This window comes from Theropithecus gelada, chromosome 12, assembly GCF_003255815.1.
Source record: "Theropithecus gelada isolate Dixy chromosome 12, Tgel_1.0, whole genome shotgun sequence".
Taxonomy (NCBI): Eukaryota; Metazoa; Chordata; class Mammalia; order Primates; family Cercopithecidae; genus Theropithecus; species Theropithecus gelada.
Genome location: NC_037680.1, coordinates 86,465,335 through 86,489,838, shown reverse-complemented (window position 1 = coordinate 86,489,838; position 24,504 = coordinate 86,465,335). Strand labels below are relative to the sequence as shown.

Here is a 24,504-nt window from a genome sequence, read left to right as displayed (position 1 = left end):
CCCAGATTTCTTGGCTGAACTGTTCGAGAAAGATTCAAATTTGCCCAGGAGCCTTAGATCCAGTTCTAAACAGGCCACTTAAACTCTGCCCTATTTTGGAAGGACTCCTGGTCACCTAAAATGGTGGTTTGCCAGCCTCCTTTCTCAATTCCTCGCCTGTCTTCTCCCAGCCCAGAGAAACTTCCAAAGGAGAATGCGCTGCGCGTGGGGGACACATCCAGGTGGTCCTCGTGAAGCAGAAAGGGCACTCCCATTCTCCGTGGCCTCCTCTTGCCTGTGTGGTGGAATGGAATGGAGCCTTTCCTCTCTCGGTCTTCTTTGCGACTCTTGAACTACAGTGATGAAAGGTGTAGAATTAGGGACAGGGCAAAGAAAACGTTACAATCTGCTTCCCAAGGGGCTCCATGATCTGCAATAAAATATAAGAAATGTTCCAGGAAGAGGAGACCCAGAAAGTCACTGAATATCATCCAATAGAAATTGGAGAAATTTCATGTTAAAAGAGTGAAAGAAACTAAGTAAAAGGTCACTTATTCCATGGGTCTTTCTCCTGGGTTGGGTTAGACTAGTGATTTGCAAAGTGTGGTCCCTGGACCAGCAGCATCAGCATCACTTGGGAACTTATTAGAAATGCAAACTCTCAGACATATTGTATCAGACCCTCAGCAGCTGAGGTCCAGCAATGTGTGTTTTAACAGGCCTGGTAGGTAATTCTGACGCACACTAAAGTTTGCAAATCACACGGTTAGAGTCACTACTTGAACCAGCCTGTCTTTTTCTGTTCCATTTTTCATGATAGTGATCCATTGTTCCAATTAGCCAACTTTAAATGTGTGCCACTGTTTGTAATTTCTCCTCATTTTGCAGGTAAGAAATTGACCCTTAGAAATTTTAGGTAGCTTGCCCAAGATTGAGTCCAAACTCAAAAGTAGGTCTTCTAGTTAAACACTTCATATTTTTCTGCCATTACTCTGCCTCTCTTTTTTGTAAGTATATGGAGATAAACAGCAAATAATATGTGTAGACCTATGTATATGTATATATATAGTGGTTTGCTTTCTCTTTTCCAAAACTGTTAGTTTAATAACAGAAACTAATAAAGAGTCAAAGAAGATACAGACCATACATTGCCACAAACTCACTATTCCTACCAAACAAGTTCAAAACCAAGTGCAACTAAAAGTTTAGAATTGCTAGGGAAGCTTTTAAAATATAACAATTCATTAGCCTACCTTCAGCAATTCTGGCTTAATTGGTCTGGGATTGAGCCTGAAGATTTTTTAAAGCTCCTTAAAAATTATCATATGCAGCCAGTATTGAAAACTATTTTTTCCTTTCAAATAATCAATGTTTTAAGAAAATTGATGGCTGTTGTCTTTTGTTGCATCATTAACAAAGGCAGAAAACTGCTTACTTAGCAACACTTTCAGCTCATAATAGGTCAATATCGTGTTATTTGTTCTTTGTTGGCATAATTAAACTAACAGTTTTGGAAAACAGAAAGCAAACCACTATATATATACATATACATAGGTCTACATATATTATTTTCTGTTTATCTCCATATACTTACAAAAAAGAGAGGCAGAGTAATGGCAGAAAAATATGAAGTGTTTAACTAGAAGACCTACTTTTGAGTTTGGACTCAATCTTGGGCAAGCTACCTAAAATTTCTAAGGGTCAATTTCTTACCTGCAAAATGAGGAAAATAAGGATGTCATTGGATTAAATGAGAACTACTTATAAAAAGTACTTGATAAAAATGAGTTGAACCATACAAATGAAAGTTACCATCAATGTTACCACAATTATTTCCACCACCACACTGCTTTACACTGCTTTATGCATATGATCAGGATTGAGCTTCACGACAACCCTGTGGAGCATTTAGAATAGGAGGTTCACTCATATACACAGAGGGACTTGCACAGGGGTATGCTGCAAGTCAGTGTTACATCTAGGAGCTGACTTCGGTTCCTAAGGTCCCTTTCCCACCCTACCCCATACCGCAGTATGATCAGAAACATCTCATGTCCCACTGACATTTTTTATTTACCAAAATATCAAAGAGCATAAGCATTTCTACTCACCTTTTTAAAAATATTCATGCCCAGGTCTGAAGAAAGATCTGGGACTGCAGACCTACGCAGATTGGTCAGTGAAACTTTGGAAAAGGCCTCAGAGCTAAGAGATTTTTCCTCCTCATTACACTTCATGGTGAGATCCTTAATAAAGGAAGACAATGATCAAGGACTTAGGATTTTACATCCAAATACTTTTCTTATTGAAATGTCACATTTTTAACAGGGATGCACTATTGCTTTGATACCTTTGAACAATTGAACTTGTATGTCTGGACTTCTGGAATCCAAATTCTGCTAGTGAGAATATGTATTTCATATTAATTGTAATTCCTGTTTGGAGTTTTCGGCAGTGAGGTCATGTAGCCCCAGATCTAGAATGCTAAGAAAATAGAGAGAAGATGGATCTCTCTCTTTTTTTTTTTTTTTTAATTAAAAAGAGTGGTTTTTTTCCATTGAATGATTCAGTAAAGCAGATATCCACCTAGGCAGAATATCTACTACTAAACAGATTATATTTCTTTTTAACTCTGCTATTGCTCATGTTTGTTTTCAGAATATGCAGAAACAAATTTCAGACTCAGCCAATTCACATTTAAGTAAATCCAAACAACTGGAACACACTACAAGTCACATTTTTCTCTATATTTTCAACACCTGGTGTTGATGAGAAAGAGGGCAAGAACAAGTGTTCAAGCTGATATTAGGTCATTCATTTATCAAAAAGCAATTGTCATGAGGATATCACCATATCAGTACACATTCAGTTTACTTCTCCAAACATTTATAATAAATAGCAAGACTATCAAAATGCAGTATTCCTAATAATGACATTAAGACACTAAAAAATGTTGAGTTATGCAAAAGAGGTTACTCCATGTTTAGTAAAATCCTATGTCACAGATTTTATGATATTAGTAATCAACAGATTAAATGTCAGAACTCTCTGTTAATTACTACTTTGATTATCCATTAGACCCAATTTTCCACTATTCTAGATAAACAAAGACTTATACTAAATTAGCATGTGTAAGAGGTGCACTTCTTCAAATGATTAAGTGCTAAAGGGCAGCAAAGGTCAAGCGTGCAAGATGGAAGGCAAAAGATAATAGCAACAGTGTAACCCACCAACCAAAAAGTCAGCACTAGAGTACATAAGAGCTGGATGGACAGAGGAAAAAAGAATCCATTATGGCAAAGTTGCTGGTTTGAATGACAATGAACTGAGTTTTTCTTACTTGCGTTTTGTGGGTGTTCACTAGTGAGGGAGCTGCCGCCACCATGGAGCTACTCCTGGGTCTGGGCAGGAGAGGAATATCTGGCTCTGGAGGCTTTTCTGGCTTCTCTTCCAACATATGTCGCAGCCTTTGTAGATAGTACATCAGAGACCACTGAGTGCCTTCCTCAGACCAATGGGGCTGAAGTAGGCAGCGCAGAACAGCAACGTCAAAGTAGGTGGCATAGCGGGACCTTTGGCACGGAGGTATCACAAGAGAGGCCCTGTTCCCAATGGCAGAAGGAAGATAATTATACTGGCAATTAAGCTTTCAGAGGGGCAGCACAGCATGGCTTATAGCTCTACTTTTCTCATTTGTTTAGTTATTCATTTACTTGTTTCTTATGTGGTTTACTCTAATATCCTTCCAACTGGTCTCTCTCATTCCATTTTCACTAAACATCTCTTGAAAGTAGAGATATTGAAAGAATTTTGAGGGATGGATAGGAATTAGCCAGGCAAAGTTGAGGTTTGGGCAGGAGGGAGGATTGGCGTTTCTGTCAGAGGGAACATTGCCTACAAAGGTATGAATTTTTAAAATCATGAGTTTGATTACCTAAGTAATTGGTGAGTAATCTGGGTGATGGACAATGATGAGAGTGAGAGCTATAGAAATAGATGAGGTTCAGATTACAATGCTTCCTTTATGCTAAGATCAGGTATGACTTTTACCCCGATAGAAATAGAAATGATATTTGCCTTGCCTACCTCATTGAGCTATTTTAACTTCAGTTGTGAAAATACTATGTAAAATAACTAAAGAAAAGCTACAAAATGATAAGAAACAGAAATTTTTCTACGAGGAAAATAAATAAAATAATTTTGAGAATTCTAAAGTTATATATCCTTGCAAGAGAGCAAGACTAATTTTTTAAAAATCTCAAGTTCCTGGGATTCTATTATTCAATTTAAACTCATAATATATTCACTACCTAGTGTTCAATTTAATTCTACTACAAAGTAGTTTTAAGAAATTACTCAGATTAATACATCACCCCATGTATCTTAGGTGCAACAAATTGAAAATTTGTGTCCCAAAAAATTCAGATTTAAAGGTAACTTTAACTTTCTCACCTTGAAGAACATATGGCCTGGTAAGAAAGACAGGAAATAAATAACAAAATATAAACTTAGAACTTCTGGGATCCAAGATGGTATCCTAAATCTAAAATCTAAACTTAACTCCCAAGCAAAATTTCCTTCTGATTTAGGTGATGCAAAAGAGAGATGTTCGTACCCTCCCATAAACTAGCAAATGATGCTACCCACACACAAAGTGCTCTCACAAAAGACGCCGCCACGGAGAGTGAGTAGGGATTTTCCTGAACTTCTTAGGCTCATATTTTTTTTAATTAAAAAGTCTACAGCTCACTAGTGGTTCAAGAAAATAATTCCATAGGACACAGCTACTATTTTAACCTATTAACTAGAATAAAAACTATGGAGTAAGGACTTGGATGTTTGGTGAAACTTTTGTCTCACTTGATACGTTTGTTATGAGTCATTGATAAAATACATTTCTGACTGTGGGTTTCAGTAAAAAGTTCAAAAGTACAAACCCAAACCATATCTGTGCCTTGCAAATTATTTTTACAGCTTTTCCACTTCCCTATCGAAGCACATACCATACTTTATTATTTTTTTCTCTTGTTAATAGCACTGTCTGATGGGTTGAGGTGCAATTGCCTACGTACACAATGGTTTTGAATTTCAAAGCTATCTTACAGTCTAATATTCTTGAATATTTTGACAAGTAGGAAATAAATATAAATAGAAGTTTAAACACAAAAGTGAGTTGGCAGTCATATGAAAAGAAGCCTTCTACAACCCCTAAATTCCCATATGTGCTATGCCAGAGTTTATCCTTTTTCCAGAGACCTAGAATATTCTTTGGACATCAGTTTTGTGACAACTTTTAATCTATCATAAAGTCTCATAGAATCTCCTTCCAACCACTTCTCATCAGTTCCACAGACACCACCCTAATCCTAGCCACTAAACATTTCTCATCAGGCTTATTGAAATTACGTCCTACTAATCTACTAGTTTCTCCTTTTATTCCTCCACTCCCTGGCTCAAACGCTTTCAATACATTATTCAATCCCCTTAGAATAAAATGCAAGCTCCCTTACAGTAGTGAACCAGGCCTGAGTAGTCTGGCTGGGTTTACCATTCCAAACTCACTCTCTGTTATGCTTGCCCTGGTGTGCCAGTTATTGATTTATTGCCTCTCAGCCCCAGATACATTTTTTGGTAAAAAGTCCAGTTTTAATATTTTCTCAAATTGTCCAGTATGCCACTTGTTTACTCCTGAGACCCTGAGTGCCACTTGTTTACTCCTGTGACTCAGTTTGAAGGAAACTAAAAACCTTTTCATTTCTACCCATTTCCTAAAAGGCTTTCACTGCTCTTCCCTTCCCCCACCCATCCCATTTCTCCTTAAAGATTCATGACGCAACCCACTCCTCTCAGCCTATCATTTATACCTCAGATGATAGGATTTCTTTCCCCCCGCCCCCATGCTGTAACCTTGGATTTATAAACAAAAGACAAAGTATAGGGTTGGCTGGCTACCAGCTGGGTAATTTTAGGTCCTCAAGGCTTTGTGACAATCATTTGGTTTATTATAAGAGCCTGTGAAACTGTTGTTTTCTTGACTAGGCTGCTATGGTTAAGACAGTTATTACTAGTTCAACCAAATTATTTCCTCCCCATTGGAATAGCTGGTAGTTATTCTTCACCCGTTACCCTCTGCCCCACACTTTAAAGTCCCCAAATGTTTCCAGTTAGTAAATTAGATCAGGGAGTTCCATAAATTACTTCAAATCCCTAGAGCAGTGCTCCACACAAGATAACCATGAACCACATTCATGAGAATCCTTCCTTCCAAGAAGGATATGAAGGAGGGAGGTTGTTAAAAACGCAGGCACCAGGTCTTGCCCCAGACTTCCTAAACCAGAATTTCAGAGGACATGGTCTCTTTATTTTAAACAATATTCTCAGGTACTCTTTGAATACTTTTTTAAAAAAATACAAAAATTGCTTTATTGGATATCAATAAACTGCACACATAACTATACAAAACGTTTCCTTGATACAAAATGTGAGAAATATAAGTACCAATGTACCTTTAAAAATGTAAACATCTTCCTCCCAGGCCTACCTGTTGGGATCCCAAAATAGTTTTGGGAGATACATCGGGCAGACCAGAGCACCCCACTTAGGCCACCGACACGTGACAACCATTACTCACAGTCCCTTTTGAGACACTGTTAAATTGCCTGGGAAACAGGTGCCAACCGCGCCAAACAGGAAGCTGAAATAGCTGTCCGGGCTCAGGGCATCTCAGGCTCTAGACACGTCCTGGTGTCAGTCACCGCCTTGGAAGGCCCCGTGGCTGAACCTGGGGGTGGATTATTGCATAGTCACACCTGGTGGAGGGTGGCCTGAGGGCTCCTTCGAGGAGGGAGTGGGGAGGGTCCCCTGACTGGGGTGGATACTTCCCAGTCAGTCTGTCAGCTCTTGTCCTGTAGCTGAAACAGCTGCATCCAAACAGTTCTGAATACACAAACACATGCAGAAAAGCCAGTTCCAGAATGCCCCCGAGCTGGGGCTGCCAGCTGCCCTCCCGCCAGCCATCCACAGACATGGCCACGGGAGGTCCTCTTTCAGAGTCCACTGAGGGATCCAGGCAGAGGAAACAGAACCAGAAAATGGTTTTCATCAAGGTCTCGTGCGACGGATGCATCCAGAAATGGGGGCGCTCAAGAGGGAATTCTGTGGCATGAGGACATGGCGACCTCCTTCCTTCTGGAGCTTGGGGAGGTTGTTGGTTGGCGCGGGGTGGGGTGTCAGGTATGGAGAGGAAGTGGGAGCCTCTAGGGTCAGCAGGGGCCCCCTGAGCAGCCCGACTCTTGGTGCTTGTGGAGCAGGGCCATTCGGGAGAAGGTTCGAGTGCACACCTGGCACTGGTACTTCTTGATGTCCAAGTGGGTCTGGAGGTGGGCCCGCAGGTTGGAGCGGTCGGCGAAGGCACGGCTGCAGTGGGGACAGGAGAAGGGCTTCTCACCGGTGTGGGTCCGGACATGGCCCCGCAGCAGCCAGGGTCTGGAGAAGGCCTTCCCGCAGGTTCCGCAGACGAAGGGCAGCGTGTGGCTTCGGATGTGTCTCTTGAGGACACCCAGGCTGAGGTATTCCTTATTGCAGTATTGGCAGTTGAAGGCTTTTTGAAACTGGGAATTCTTGGCTTCAGAGACCTGGGCCAGCTGCTTGGGAACTTGGCCCAAGCCTGGGGAGGTGGCATCGGCCTCCGCCTCCAAGGAAGAAGCTGAAGTGGAGGAGAAAGACGAAGGAGCCTGTGAGGGTGGGCTGGGGGACTGGGAGCCTTTCCCGCTGTCCTCATCTGACAGCGAGGTCAGTTCTGCCACCTTGGGACTCTCCTGGGAGAGTCCCAGTTGGAGGGAGGCCCTGGCAGTTGGTTGGGCTTGGAGTGCCAAGAAAGCGTCCCAGATGAGTGTTGGCGGCGAAGCAGAGGGGTTAAGGATCTCCGAACGTGGGATGGCTGCCAGCAGGTGGGCCCGGTGGTAGGGCTGCTGGAAGGTAAACTCTGGATTAGAGTCCGGCAGTTCGCTGTAGTTAGGCTTCCGATCAGGGTCAGAGGGCTTCCTGACGAGGAAAGAGCGCGGCATGGTGGCGAGGCACCGGGGTCGCTGAGTAGCACAGAAGTAGTGCGGGCGACCCACTCGCTAAGCGGAGTTCTGGAGCAATGAGCGCAGCCGCCCCGCCAACTCCCTTAAGTACTCCAGGGGTGAGCAGGGCGGAACCTTTCCGGCCACGCCTCTTTATCACTTTCGCGCCAATTGGAGGCGCGCCTCCCCCGAAGGCCACGCTCTGAGCAAGTGGGCCGGGCCTGGCTGGGCTCGCACCCGAGCAGCTCGTGCCCTCCTTAAATACTTTTTTTTTTTTTTTCAGTGGCGCGGTCTCGGCTCACTACAACCTCCCCTTCCGGGTTCAAGCGATTCTCCTGCCTCAGTCTCCTGAGTAGCTGAGATTACAGGTGCCTGCCACCACGCCTAGCTAACTTTTGTATTTTTAGTAGAGATGAGGGTTCTCCATGTTGGCCAGGCTGGTCTCGAACTCCTGACTTTAGATGACCCACCCGCCTCGGCCTCCCGAAGTGCTAGGATTACAGGCGTGAGCCACCGCGCCCCGCCTTGAACACTCTTAATAATCCCATATGGAGGTGCTGTAACTGAGAAGATATGCTGACGGTGTTGTCCCTGAGGGCAATAGATGAATAAATTGGTATCTTTCTCTACATACAGAATTTATCGACTGAAAGTAATTAACAACTGTACAGTTGAGTCCCATAAGCATTAACTATTTTCTAACAGGGCATGTTAGTTCAGCAAATGATGGGCTGCAGAACAGCAAGAATCCAACAACGTAAGGTTGTGATCAGAGAGTAGAAACGTATCCGTATCTTATCAAAATTTGTTAAGTAAAATCACATTTCAATTGCTTGATATTGAAAGAGACTCCATTTGAAAATATCAATAAATTAACAAGACGTTTGGTAGCAAATATTTAAGTACCTCGCTTTAAGGTGTTATTCAATCACTAGTTTCTTTGACTTAATGTGTGAGCTGTGCTGCACTTAATATTCAGTAAAAAGCAAGAACTATCAATAAATATTTTTATTTCATTTAAGACAGCATTATCAGGTACGATCAAAGTATCACCATCCAATAAAGTCGTTTTAATTAACCAGCAGACTAACATGTGAGAAATACATTTTCACAACTGGATAAAAATGACGTGAAGGAGGCCTGACCAGGGGGCTGCTGCCTGTAATCCCAGCACTTTGGGAGGCCAAGGCAGGCAGATCACGAGGTCAGGAAATCGAGACCATCGTGGCTATCACAGTGAAACCCTGACTCTACTGAAAATACAAAAAATAGCCAGGCATGGTGGCAGGCACCTCTAGTCCCAGTTACTTGGGAGGCTGAGACAGGAGAACGGTGTGAACCTGGGAGACGGAGCTTGCAGTGAGCTGAGATAGTGCCACTGCACTCCAGCCTGGGCAACAGAGCAAGACTCCGTCTCAAAAAAAAAAAAAAAAAAAAAAATGACATGAGGGAAGCTTCTTAGATCATGTGATAGAAAAGTTCTTTTCAACTCTAATATCCTCTGAATCTAAAAGTTATTTCCTGGAAAAAAATTAAAAATAAAAATGTTATAAAAGAATATGAACACAACTTTTCTTCTAAATGATATATGTAAAAATAATGAAGAAAAGCACATATATAAAAAGTTAATAATGTTTATAGCTACCTGATGGCTCATGGATGATTTTCACTTATTTTTAAAATATTTCATATATTTACTTTTTTTTCTGTAATTGATTCTATACAAAAATTACATGCGTAGAATAAACAACATATTATGACAGAAAAGAATTTCAAAACTGGCAAGAATTTCTTTAGTCTATTTTCCAAACAACTATGGCTTTGGAAAGTCAAGTTATTGTTAATTAGGGTTGAGATCTGATAGCAGAAAGTATTGAAGGCAGATAAGCACTTGGGAAATACCAATCTATGGAAGCAAAGAACTGTCAGTCTTGACTCTATGCAGTATTTACTGAAGCATAAATTAACTCTCTGCATATATTAATTAAAGATGAAATCTAACACTAATTTAAAAACTAGCTACCTGTTTACTTATTGCAGAGTGCAGAGAAGACTGATGTGTAGTTCATTCAAGTTCAGAGCAAAACAGATAATGAATTGTATTTGATACAAGCAGACAGCTTTTGTTACTAGGATATTTGCATTGCTTTCTTATTAAAGTTCTCTTCTTTTCTGATCGATACATGAGCTCTTCCAATAAAGACACATTAACATTTGTATTTTCTGAAAGTTCTACTTTGTGCATCATTTCCATGGCAACCAACCACTGCAGCTGGGCAGAGAGAAAAAAGCTAACTCATTTTTCCGAAGTGCCACTGATTCATATCTAATTAACACACGTGAGTGTATGTTGCTGTGGGTGACTATGCACATATATGTGTCAGGGAATGCATATATATAGTGCTTGAGTGTAGACATATCAGAGAATAAGAAAAAAATGTTCACAAATAGTAGTCTTGAACATTATAGCTGGCTTTGTTTTTACTGGCAAATCAGAATGGAACCATTAACACTTGATTTTGCCAGAGAAAAGAAACATCATTTACTGTCTATATGTCTATATTTCTAAATTTCTATGCTTACTATGGATGAGAAAAATTATGTAAGAAATATTAGCTAATGAATACTTTTATGACCTCAGGAGTTTACACTGATCTTGGTTTTTATGACATGTTTGAAAGTCAGACAGAGGCATCGTGTTTGAAGTAAAAGATTACTTACTCTTATTTGAAATTAAGTTAAACTTTTTGGAATTTGTATAAGATACAATTAGTGGAGGAGGAATGCTCAAGAATCGATGTGAAAAAATATGTACAGAAAGAGCCATAAACATTTTAATATATTAAATGATGGTGACATTATCATTATTATAGCCAGCCTCCAACATAGCCCCCAGTGATCCCTGCCTCCTGGTATTCACATTCTAGTGTGGTCCCCTCCCACACTGCACTAAAGTTAGTTGGTGTGATCCAAAGAGTATAGCAGAAGTGATGGTATGTCATTTCAGAGATTAGGTTATAAAAGATTAGGTTATAGAAGATGAGGTTATGAAAGATTAGGTTATAAAAGCGTCCATGTTGGATGCTCCCTTTCTTTCTTGAATAATTTGTTTTGGGGAAACCAGCTTCTATGTTACGAGCAGCCCTATGGAGAGACACAGATTGTGAGGAATTATGTCCTCTGGCCAACAGCCGTCTGAGTGAGCTTGAAAGCAAAGCCTCCAAACCAGTCAAGCCTTCAGATCCTGCAGGCCGGGCCAACAGCTTGAGAGACTTTGCGCCACAATCACTCAGCTAAGCTGTTTCAGCATTCATGATCCTCAGAAACTACGCAAAAAAATAAATGTCCTTTGTTTTAAACTGCTAGGATTTGGGATAATTTGTTATATAGAAATTGACAACTAATACAGACTTTAGAACCAAGATAAAACCCTAATTTTGAAAATGGTTTCTTAACAAGAAGTAAGGGGTGTACTACTGGGAACTGGAGAAGGAGAATCCTTGTTATATATTAACAGAAAGTTGCTTAGCTGTGATGTGGAAAGTTAAAAAATAAGTGCCTAACCAACTGGGTGATCTAACAAAGGAGACTTCCAAATAAAGTGTTGAAGGTGCCTTCTAATTTCTTCTTGCTGCTTATAGTAAGTTGAGGGAGAAAAGTTATGAACTAAAGGAAGAACTGTTAAAGACTAATGAGCTGGAACTTGATTTTGAAAAATCTCAGCTTCTCCAGATGGCAAATAATTCTAAAATTAAGAAATGGCTTCCAGGCCGGGCGCGGTGGCTCAAGCCTGTAATCCCAGCACTTTGGGAGGCCGAGACGGGCGGATCACGAGGTCAGGAGATCGAGACCATCCTGGCTAACACGGTGAAACCCCGTCTCTATTAAGAAATACAAAAAACTAGCCGGGCGAGGTGGCGGGCGCCTGTAGTCCCAGCTACTCGGGAGGCTGAGGCCGGAGAATGGCGTGAACCCGGGAGGCGGAGCTTGCAGTGAGCCGAGATCCGGCCACTGCACTCCAGCCTGGGCGACAGAGCGAGACTCCGTCTCAAAAAAAAAAAAAAAAAAAAAAAAAAAAAAGAAATGGCTTCCAATAAAATATCAGATATAAAGAACTTTTGGAAAAATGTGGTCTAAAGATGAAGCCAAGGGTGGGAGTTGTACAGTCGTTAGTTAAGGCTTCAGAATGATCCTAGACCATACCCAAGAATGCCGTTCCATTAGATCAAAGGCCCTCTCAGAGCTTGCAGTGAGCCGAGACCGCACCACTGCACTCCAGCCTGGTTGACAGAGCCCGACTCCGTCTCAAAAAAAAAAAAAAAAAAAAAAAGCCCTCTCTAAATTAAATGTTGAGAGTGTGATTCAAATCCAAATAGTTATCACTTCTTTTACATATATATCATATATATATAAAACTTTTAAGAAACTTAAGTGCCCTTAAGTGCCCTTAAGTTTCTTAGAGGTTCAACAGAAGCACAAAACAGAAACGAGATTATCTCAAAGAGATTTGTAGATGTGGATTTTTTCCATTCTAGTGGACTGTAAAAATATTCACAGTGAACCCACAAAGTTTTAAAAATAATTATATCAGCAAAAACACTTCCAGAGACAGTATAAGAGGAAAAAAGAGGCTATTAGACTCCCAAAACTTTACTGGCAGGAAGCAAGCTGAGGAAACTACTCAGGTAAACGCATGCTATCTTTTTTGAAAAAGGAAAGCTGATTTGGAGGATAGAATTAATAGCCCAGAGGATGGAGCCAAGAGCCATGGGCAAGAATAGCACTGAGTTTTAATCAAGGACCTTCCAACAATTTTCCACCTTAATTTCAAAGGAATAAAGACCAGTGTCTCTCATTTTCTCTCTTTGAATAGACATGTCCAGAGCAGGTATCCTATGCCTATTTTACCATTGTATATTGGGCATGTTTGGTGCAGATAACTGTATCTCTTTAGTCCACAGGTATTTTAAATCACTTTGGTAACATCTCATAGGTAACAGATGAGTAGGAAGTAATGATTAATGTAGAAATACTTGTTTGGAAGCAGTTGTAGAAATCTAAGTAAAGGCTGGGTATGGCGGCTCACACCTGTAATCCCAGCACTGTGAAAGGCTGAGGCAGGAGGATCACTTGAGGCCAGGAGTTCAAGACCAGTCTGGGCAACATAGAAAGACCATGTTTCTACCAAAAAAAAAGTTTTTTTAAAATAGTAGGACTTGGTGGTGCACATTATCTACTTGGGAGGCTGTGGCAGGAGGATCGTTTAAGCCTAGGAGTCTGAGGTTACAGTGAGCTGTGATCATGCCATTGCACTCCAGCCTGAGTGACAGAGTGAGACCCTGTCCCTAAAAAATTAAATGAAAAAAAGAAATCCAAGTAAGACATGATAAGGATATGAACTAAGCCAATGATTATGAGGTTGGAGAAAAAAGATTTGACAGACATTAAGAAGGCAGAATGTAAAGGACTTGGTGTGGAGTGAACCTCACATTTTTGACTAGAATATCTAGGCCAATAGTGGTGGCATATACTGACATAGAAATAAATGAGTATATGAATATTTAAATAATACAATAAATGTAAAGACTTTAGCATGATTTTGCACACATAGATATCCAAAAAGGTAGTTCTTATTGTTATTCTCTTAGTCTGTGTCCTAAGTAACTACCTTTCCCCAAATCTGATTTAATTATGTCACTGATAACTTTGTCATCATCAAATAAAATGAAACCCTTGTGGAGGTGGTGGTGGTCATAATGCTTACTTTTGAATCGGTGGAAGGCTAATATGGGAAGAGTTTGTACATCTTCAAAAGCACTGTGTAGCCAGATTTTAGGAGAGACACCCTTGATTCCCATCTGATGGTGTTCACACCCTTTATCATCTTCTCTTGAGTGTAGGCAGGACCTGTGACTTATTTATGACCAATAAAATATGGAAAAGGCAAAGGGATGTTACTCCCATAATTAGGTTACCTTATATGACAAAGTTAATGAGACATCACTCCTGTGGTTATGTCACATTATAAACACTGTATTAGCAGACTGGAATTAAAGAGGATTTCTCTCCTTCGCTGGTTTTCAACAAATCAGCTGCCATATTTTGAGTTAGCTTATGAAGAGGGCCACATGGAAAATAACCGTGGGCAGGCTTCAGAAACTAAGACCAGTCACCAGCCAATATCCAGCAAGAAAATAAGGATCTTAGTCCTAGAACTGCAAGGAAATGAATTCTGTCAACAACCTGAGAGAAACTGTAAGTGGATATTTCCCCAGTTAAGCCTGTGAGGCAACTGCAGTCCATGCCAACACCTAGATTTCAGCTTGGTAAGACCTTGAAGCAGGGAACCCAACTAAGTTGGGCCTGGGTTTTTCCCTACAATTGAAAGATAATAAATGTGTGCTGTTTCATTTACTAAGCTTGTTGTAATTTGTTACACAGCAGTAAAAACAAATGCAAGAATCATAGAAACTACAGAAAAGCAAATTTTGATCACCTACAAGAACATTCCACTAAATAGAGCTACCTAAAAATAAAACAAGCTTCATAAGGGAGCATTAAATTGATCATTGCTTAAAGTTGTTAGCACATCAGCTAAGTTATAGGAGACTGGATTGGCTATCCTCACAGAGTCCCTTCCATATTACTTTTAATATTTTTGACTTTCAAATTTTTGTTTTAAGTTGATGGATAATATTACATATTTATGAAGTACATTGTGATGTTTTAATATATGTTTACATTGTGGCATGATTAACTCAAACTAAGTTACAGATTCATCATCATCTCACATACGATTTTGTGGTAAAAATATTTAAAACCTGCTCTTTCAGTAACTTTGAAATACACAATGCTTTATTGTTTATTATAGTCACCACTCTGTGCACCAGATCACTAAAGCTCCTTCTTCTCATCTAACTGAAATTTTATACCCTTTGATCAACATCTCCCTTTCCCCACCCATCCCTCCTCCCAGCTTCTGATAACTACCATTCTACTCTACTTCTATGAGTTCAACACTTTTTAAGATTTCATGTATAATTTTAAATGCTTATCACTATTGACCTGGGACAGTGAGTCAGTGGATAAATACGAACAACCCTGTTTATACAACCAAAATTGGTATCAAAGTTTCATATTCTCTACCAGCAGAAGATTATTCAATTGGGCCACTTGCTTTTAAGGTCCAAAGAAAGACACAAAGACATATACATTATTTACCTATTATTTTTCAAAGCGTAAGATAGTAGTAATTTGGTTTAAAATTGTGTTAATATGATTGTGCTTTCAACAATTCTAAGAAATCTTTCAAAAACAATGCACCCATGTAGCCTGATTCTAGTGCCAGTTGGAGGTAGATCATTTAAAAATTATCAAATGAAAAGGTAAGCCAGATACTAGGAGGAAATATCTGTGAACCCTTTTTTTTTTTTTTTGGATAAAGGACCAGTATCCAGAATATACAAAACATTCTTAAAAATTTAATAATAAGACAACTCAGTTAAAAAGGGGCAAAATATTTCAACAGACATTTCATCAAAGAAGATATTCAAATAGCTAATAATCACATGAAAATATATTTATCATTACTCATTAGGGAAAAGTAAATTAAAACCACAATTGGATCCCACTTCATAATCACTAGAATGGCTATAATAAGAAAGAGACAATAACAAGTGTTTTTGAGGATATAAAGGAACACACCTTCATATATCGCTAGAGGGAATGTAAAATGGTACAGCCATTTTGGAAAACAGGTTGGTAATTTCTTAAGAAATTAAACTTGAATGTGCCATGCACCCCGCCAATTCTACTCGTAGGTATCTACTAACGGAACTGAACACCTATGTCCACGGAAAAATTCATAAGTGCTCACTTTTAGCAGCATCATTCATAACAGATAAAAAGTGGATATAACCCAAATATCTATCGACAGATGAGTGGATAAAAAATAAGATAGATCCATAAAATAGAATATTATTTAAAGACAATATGGGCCAAGATGACTGACTAAAAGCCGTGGTGCTCGGAGGCTCCCGTTGAAAAAAAAACATAAGCGTGTGAATCCTTCACTGGAAACCAAGGTATCCAGGCTCTCTCATCAAAATTGACTAGAAGGCTGGCATCACTCATGGAGAGAAGGAAGAACAGTGTGGTGCAGCAGCCCACCTGAGAGTCACATGGGGAAGTCCCAGAACTCCCTCCCCGCAGCCAAGGGAGGCAGTGAGTGAACTTGCTACCCAGCCAGGGCGACAGTGCTTTTTCCGTGTAACTGTGTAACTCACGGATCTGAAGATCCCATTCATGAACCCATGCCACTGGGGCCTGAGCGTCCTAACCCCGGAACACTCAGATACTTACAGCCTCTCAGCTGGAATCTGCTTAAGCCTACGGAACTCCCAGGGAGAGGAGCAACCAGACGGCTGTGGCAGCCTGCTGTCTAAGCCATTTGAGTTCCTTGCGGAAGGGGCAGCAGCCAGCACTTGGACTGGCAAATGCCTAACACACTAAGCTGCCTGAACAGGGAAAGGGAGGCCCCATTTCTGTAGCTCCAGGCTGCGCTTTTTCCTCGCTGGAGCCAGGGTGGCTGGACGGCTTGGTCCCAAGACTTGTCCCCACAGCCTAACACACTGGTTGTGGCAGTCTGCAGCCAAGAGTGCCTCTTCAGGCCTAAACCTGACCCATCCATCCTCATTGGGTGGGGGTTCCCTGCAGCATCTCCAATAATTCTAGACAGAGGCTCAGGGACAGAATTCAGATCTCCCTAGGCAGAAAAGCCCCTCCAGGGGGAGTGGTGGCCACAGTCTCTGTGGACCAGCAGATTTAGCCTCTCCTCCTGGTAGTTCTGAGGAATCTGGGAAGTCCAGACGAGTGAGTTTCTCCCCAGTGAAACACACCCTCTCCACCAAGGGACAAAGTCCTTTGTTAAAGAGGTCCTGCCCTCTGTGCCACCCAACTGGGTGAGACCCTCCAAGAGGATTTTCAGACATCCTGTACAGGAACGATCCTACTGGCATCATGTTGGTACCCCTCGAGGTCAGAGGTCCCAGAAGAAGAAAGAGGCACCCATCTTTGCTGCTCTCTAGGCTCCTTGAATGACATTTCCAGGCACGGGAGCAAATCAGATGAACAGAGCCTGAAGTGAACCCCCAGCAAACTGCAGCAGCCCTACAGAAGAGGGACCAGACCGGACTCTTGAAGAAGAAAAACAAGCAGAAAGCAACAACAGCATCAACAAGAACAACAACAAAAAGGCCCCAACAAAAACCCCATCCAAGGGTCAGCAGCCTCAAAGACGGAAACTAGACAAACTCACGAAGATGAGAAAGAATCAACCAAAAAATGCTGAAAACTCAAAAGGCCAGAGTGCCTCTTCTCCTCCAAATGATCACAACATCTCTCCATCAAGGGCACAGAACTGGATGGAGGATCAAATGGTTGAATTGACAGAAGTAGGCTTCAGAAGATGGGTAATAAAAAACTACACTGAGCTAAAGGAGCATGTTCTAATGCAATGCAAAGAAGCAAAGAACCTTGATAAAAGGTTGGAGGAATTGCTAACTAGAATAACCACTTTAGAGAGGAACATAAACAACCTGATGGAACTGAAAAACACAAAATGAGAACCTCATGAAGCACACACAAGTATCAACGGCCGAATCGACAAAGTGGAAGAAATGATATCAGAGTTTGAAGACTACCTTACTGAAATAAGACATGCAGACAAGAATAGAGGAAAAAGAATGAAAAGGAATGAACAAAGCCTCCAAGAAATACGAGACTTCATAAAAAGACTGAACTTAATGATTGATTGGAGTACCAGAAGGAGGTGGGGAGAATGGAAACAAGCTGGAAAACACACTTCAGGATATTATCCAGGAGAACTTCCCCAACCTAGCAAGACAGGCCAACATGCAAATTCAGGAAATACAGAGAACACCATTAAGATCTTCCATGAGAAGATCAACTCCAAGACACATCATCAGATACCCCAAGGTCAAAATGAAGGAAAAACGGTTAAGAGCAGCCAGAGAGAAAGGCCAGTTCACCTACAAAGGGAAGCCCATCAGACTAACAGCGGACCTTTCAGCAGAAACCCTACAAGACAGAAGAGATCAGAGGCAAATACTCGACATTCTTAAAAGAATTTTCAACCCCAAATTTCATATCCAGCCAAACTAAGCATCATAAGCAAAGAAGAAATAAAATCTTTTCCAGACAAGCAAATGCTGAGGGATTTAGTTACCACCAGGCCTGACATGCAAGAGCTCCTGAGAGAAGCACTAAATATGGAAAGGAAAAACCGGTACCAGCCACTGAAAAAACACACCAAAATATAAAGACCAACGACACTACAAAGAAACTGCATCAACTAATGTGCAAAATAAACAAGTACCATCATGATCACAAGATCAAATTCACACATAACAACACGAACCTTAAATGTAAATGGGCTATATGCCCCAATTAAAAGACACAGACTGGCAAATTTGGATAAGAAGTCAAGACCCACCTCTGTGTTGTATTCAAAAGACCCATCCCACATGCAAAGACACACATAGGTTCAAAATACAGGGATGGAGGAAAATTTACTAAGCAAATGGAAAGCAAAAATAATTAAATAAGTAAAAATAAAAAAATAAAGCAGGGGTTGGCCAGGCATGGTGGATCACACCTGTAATCCCAGCATTTTGGGAGGCCAAGGTGGGCAGATGATGAGGTCTGGAGTTCAAGACCAGCCTGGCCAACATGGTGAAACCCTGTCTCTAGTCAGGCATGGTTGGGGGCACCTGTAATCACAGCTACTTGGGAGGCTGAGGCAGGAGAATTGCTTGAATCCAAGAGTCAGAGATGCAGTGAGCCGAGATTATGCACTCCAGCCTGGACAACAGAGGAAGATTCTGTCAAAAAAAAAAAAAAAAAAAAAAAGCAGGGGTTGCAATCCTTATCTCTGACAAAACAGACTTTAAACCAACAAAGGTCAACAAAGCCAAAGAAGGGCATTACTAATGGTGAAAGGAACAATTCAACAGGAAGAGCTATTTTAAATACATATGCACCCAATACAGGAGCACCCAGATTCATAAAACAATTTCTTAGAGACTTACAAAGGGACTTAGACTCCCAAACAATAATAGTGGGAGACTTTAACACCCCAATGTCGGTATTAGACAGATCAATGAGACAGAAAATTAACAAGGATATTCAGGGCTTGAACTAAACTCTAAATCTAGTGGACCTAGTAGACGTCTACAGAACTCTCTACCCCAAATCAACAGAATATACATTCTTCTCAGTGCCACATGGCACTCATTCTAAAATCAACTACATAATTGGAAGTAAAACACTCCTTAGCAAATGCAATAGAACTGAAATCATAACAAACAGTCTCACAGACCACAGTGTAATCAAATTAGGAATTGGGATTAAGAAACTCACTCACAACCACATGATTTCATGAAAACTGAACATTGAAAATTGCTCCTGAATGACTCCTGGGTAAATAATGAAATTAAGGCAGAAATCAAGAAGTTATTTGAAACCAATGAGAACAAAGAGACAATGTACCAGAATCTCTGGGACACAGCTAAAGCAGTGTTAAGAGGGAAATTTACAGCACTAAATATCCACTTCAGAAAGCTAAAAAGATCTCAAATCAACATGCTAGCATCACAATTAAAAGAGCTAGAAAGGCAAGAACAAACTAATCCAAAAGCTAGCAGAAGAAGAGAAATAACTAAGATCAGGGAAGAATTAAAGGAGATAGGGACATGAAAAACTCTCCAAAAAAATCGACAAATCCAGGAGGTTTTTTTTTTTTTTTTTTTTTTAAATTAACAAAACAAATAGGCCACTAGCTAGACTAATAAAGAAGAAGAGAGATAAGAATCAAATAGACACAGTAAAAAATGATAAAGGGGATATCACCAATGACCCCACAGAAATGCAAACTACCATCAGAGAATACTATAAACACATCTATGCAAATAAATTAGAAAATATAGAAGAAAGGGATAAATTCCTGGATGCATATACCCTACCAAGACTAAGCCAGGAAGAAGCTGAATCCCTGAATAGGCCAATAAAAAGCTCTGAAATTGAGGCAGTAATTAATAGCCTACCAACCAAAAAAAGCCCAGGACCAGATGGATTCACAGCTGAATTCTGCCAGAAATACAAAGAGCTGGTACCATTCTTTCTGAAACTATTCCAAACAATTAAAAAGGAGGGATTCCTCCCTAACTCATTTTATGAAACCAGCATCATCCTGATACCAATACCAGGAAGAGACACAACAACAACAAAAAATGTCAGGCCAATATCCCTGATGAACATTGATGCAAAAATCCTCAATAAAATACTGGCAAACCAAATCCAGCAGCACATCAAAAAAGGTATCCACCATAACCAAGTTGGCTTCAACCCTGGAAAGCAAGGTTGGTTTAACATATGCAAATCAATAAACATAATTCATCGCATAAACAGAACTAAAGACAAAAAGCACGTGATTATCTGAATAGCCACAGAAAAGACCTTTGATAAAACCCAACGTCCCTTCATGTTAAAATTTCTCAATACCTAGGTATTAATGGAATATATGTCAAAATAATAAGAGCTGTTTATGACAAACCCATAGCCAATATCCTATTGAATGGGGAAAAGCTGGAAGCATTCTCTTTGAAAACCAGTACAAGACAAAGATGCCCTCTCTCACCACTCCTATTCAACATAGTATTGGAAGTTATAGCCAGGGCAATAAGGAAAGAGAAAGAAATAAAGGGTATTAAAATAGGAAGAGAGGAAGTCAAGTTGTCTCAAGTTTACAGACAACATGATTGTTATGTAGAAAACCCCATCATCTCAGCCCAAAAACTTCTTGAACTGATAAGCAACTTCAGCAAAGTCTCAGTTTACAAAATCAATGTGCAAAAATCACAAGCATTCTTTTACACCAACAATAGGCAAGCACAGAGTCAAATCATGAATGAACTCCCATTCACAATTGCTACAAAGATAATAAAATACCTAGAAATACAGCTAACAAGGGACGTGAAGGACCTTTTCAAGGAGAACTACAAACCACTGCTCAGGGAAATAAGAGAGGACACAAACAAGTGGAAAAACATTCCATCCTCCTGAATAGGAAGAATCAATATCATGAAAATGGCCATACTACCCAAAGTAATTTATAGATTCAATGCTATTCCCATCAAACTACCATTGACATTCTTCACAGAATTAGAAAAAAAAAAACCTTAATTTATTTTTTAAAATAAAATAATGAGTTTACAATAAATTAAATTTAAAATTTATTTTAAATTTTATATGGTATCAAAGAAGCATCAAAGGAGACCCGTATAGCCAAGACAATCTTGTGCAAAAACAACAAAGCTGGAGGCCTCACACTATCTGACTTCAAACTATACTATAAGGCTACAGTAACCAAAACAGCATGGTACAAAACAGGCATATAGAGCAATGGAGCAGAAGAGAGACCTCAGAAATAACATCACACATCTACAACCACCTGATCTTGGACAAACCTTACAAAAACAAGCTATAGGGAAGGGATCTCCTATTCAGTAAATAGTGCTGGCAAAACTGGCTAGCCAAATGTAGACAACTGCAACTGGACTCCTTTCTTGTACCTTATACAAAAATTAACTAAAGATCGATTAAAGACTTAAATGTAAAACCTAAAACCATAAAAACCCTAGAAGAAAACCTAGGCAGTACCATTTGGGACACAAGCATGGGCAAATAATTCATGACTAAAATGCCAAAAGCAATTGCAACAAAAGCCAATATTGACAAATGAGATCTAATTAAACTAAAGGGCTTCTGCATAGCAAAAGAAACTATCATCAGAGTGAACAGGTAGCCTACAGAATGGGAGAAAATTTTTCCAATCTACCCATCTAACAAAAGTCTAATATCCAGAATTTACAAGGAAGTTACATATTTACAAGAAAAAAAACAAACAAGTCCATCAAAAAGTGGGCAAAGGATAGGAACAGACATTTCTCAAAAGAAGACATTTACACAGCTGACAATCATATGAAAAAAAGCTCAACATCACTGATCATCAGAGAAATACAAATCAAAACAACAATGAGATACCATCTCATGCCAGTCAGAAAGGCGATTATCAAAAAGTCAGGAAACTATAGATGCTGGTGAGGCTGTGGAGAAATAGGAATGCTTTTACACTGTAAAAGCATGTACAATTAGTTTGCTTTGGAATGTAGGAATGTAAATTAGTTTGACCATTGTGGAAGATAGCATGGTGATTCCTCAAAGATCTAGAACCAGAAACACCATTTGACCAGGCAATCCCATTACTGGGTATATACCCAGAGGAAGATAAAGACACATGCACACATATGTTTATTGCAGCACTATTTACAATAGCAAAGACATGGAACCAACCCAAATGCCCATCAATGATAGACTGGATAAAGAAAATGTGGTACATATATACCATGGAATACTATGCAGCCATAAAAAGGAAAGAGATCATGTGCTTTGCAGGGACATGGATGAAGCTGGAAGCCATCATCCTCAGCAAACTAACACAGGAACAGAAAACCAAACACCACATGTTCTCATTCATAAGTGGGAGTTGAACACTGAGAACACATGGACACAGAGGAGGAACAATACACACCGGGGCCTGTTGTGGGATTGGGGATGAGGTGAGGGAACTTTGGGGACAGGTCAGTAGGTGCAGCAAACCATCATGGCACTCATATAGCTATGTAACAAACCTGCATCTTCTGCACATGTGTCTGGTTTTTTGTTTGTTTTTTTTTTTTTAGAAGAAATAAAGAAAAAAAAGAATATTATTTAACAATCGAAAGGAATGAATTACTAATACATGCTATAATGTGGGTAAATCTCAAAAACGTTATGCTAAGTGAAACAAGCCAGATTCAAAAGGCCACAGACTGTATGAATCCATTTATATGAAATGTCTAGAAATGCAATCCAATAGAAATAAAAAGTGTATTAGTGGTTACCTGGGGCTGGGTGTGGGAATGGGAATGGGAGTGACACAAGGGATGGGCACAAGGGACTTTTTTGGGTGATGAAAGTATTCTTAAATTGGATTGCAGTGGTAGTTGCACAATTCTGTAAATTTACTAAAAGTCATTAAACTGTGTATTAGTTCGTTTTCACGCTGTTGATAAAGAAATACCTGAAACTGGGAATACAAAGAGGTTTAATTGGACTTACAGTTCTACATGGCTGGGGAGGCCTCAGAATCATGGCAGGATGTGAGAGGCACTTCTTACATGGTGGCAGCAAGAGAAAAATGAAGAAGCAGCAAAAGCGGAAACCACTGATAAACCCATCAGATCTTGTGAGACTTACTCACTGAGACTTATGAGAATAGCACAGGAAAAACTGGCCCCCATGATTCGATTATCTCCCCATGGGTCTCTCCCACAATACATGGGAATTCTGTGAGATACAATTCAAGTTGAGATTTAGTGGGGACACAGCCAAACCATATGATTCCACTCCTGGTCCCTCCAAGTCTCATGTCCTCACATTTCAAAAACAACCATGCCTTCCCAATAGTCCCCTAGAGTCTTAACTCATTTCAGCATTAACCCAAAGGCCCACAGTCCAAAGTCTCATCTGAAACAAGGCAAGTCCCTTCCGCTTATGAGCCTATAAAATCAAAAGCAAGTTAGTTATTTCCTCGATACAATGGGGGTACAGGTATTGGGTAAATACAGCCATTTCAAATGGGAGAAATTGGCCAAAACAAAGGGTCTACAGAGGGCATGCAAGTCCAAAGTCCAGCGGGACCGTCAAACTTCAAAGCTCCAAAATGATCTCCTTTAACTCCAGGCCTCACATCCAGGTTATGCTGATGCAAGAGGTGGGTTCCCATGGTCTTGGGCAGCTACACCCTTGTGGCTTTGCAGAGTACAGCCTCCCTCCCGGCTGCTTTCACAGGCTGGTGTTGAGTGTCTGCAGCTATTCCAGGTGCATGATCCAAGCTGTCAGTCCATCTACCATTCTAGGGTCTGGAGGACGGTGGCCCTCTTCTCACAGCTCCACCTGGCAGCACTCCATTAGGGACTCTGTGTGGGGCCTCTAACCCCACATTTCCCTTCTGCACTGCCCTAGCAGAGGTTCTCCATGAGGGCCCTGGACCTGCAGCAAACTTTTGCCTGGGAATCCAGGCATTTCTGTATATCTTCTGAAATCTAGATGGAGGTTCCCAAACCTCAATTCTTGACTTCTGTGCACCTGCAGGCTCAACATCACATGGAAGCTGCCAAGACTTGGGGCTTCCACCCTCTGAAGTCACATCTTGAGCTGTACATTGGCCCCTTTCAGCCAAAGCTGTAGCAGTTGGGACCCACAGCACCAAGTCCTTCGGCTGCACACAGCACGAGGACCCTGGGCCCAGCCCACGAAACTGCTTTTTCCTCCTGGGTCT

The 24,504-nt window shown here is 40.5% G+C and overlaps 1 protein-coding gene and 1 pseudogene across 2 annotated transcripts in view; both read right to left on the bottom strand.

The window, feature by feature from the left end:
- UNC80 (unc-80 homolog, NALCN channel complex subunit) overlaps nt 1-24,504 on the bottom strand; it is a 232,700-nt gene that overhangs the window by 184,574 nt on the left and 23,622 nt on the right. For both annotated transcript variants that reach the window (XM_025404486.1, XM_025404487.1), the window contains exons 8-10: nt 3,320-3,581; nt 2,091-2,225; nt 116-332 (exon numbers count right to left, since the gene is read on the bottom strand). In XM_025404486.1, the coding sequence (XP_025260271.1) occupies nt 116-332; nt 2,091-2,225; nt 3,320-3,581 (614 nt within the window). The remainder of the gene's footprint in view (nt 1-115; nt 333-2,090; nt 2,226-3,319; nt 3,582-24,504) is intronic.
- Nucleotides 7,242-8,045, bottom strand: LOC112636426 (annotated as a pseudogene).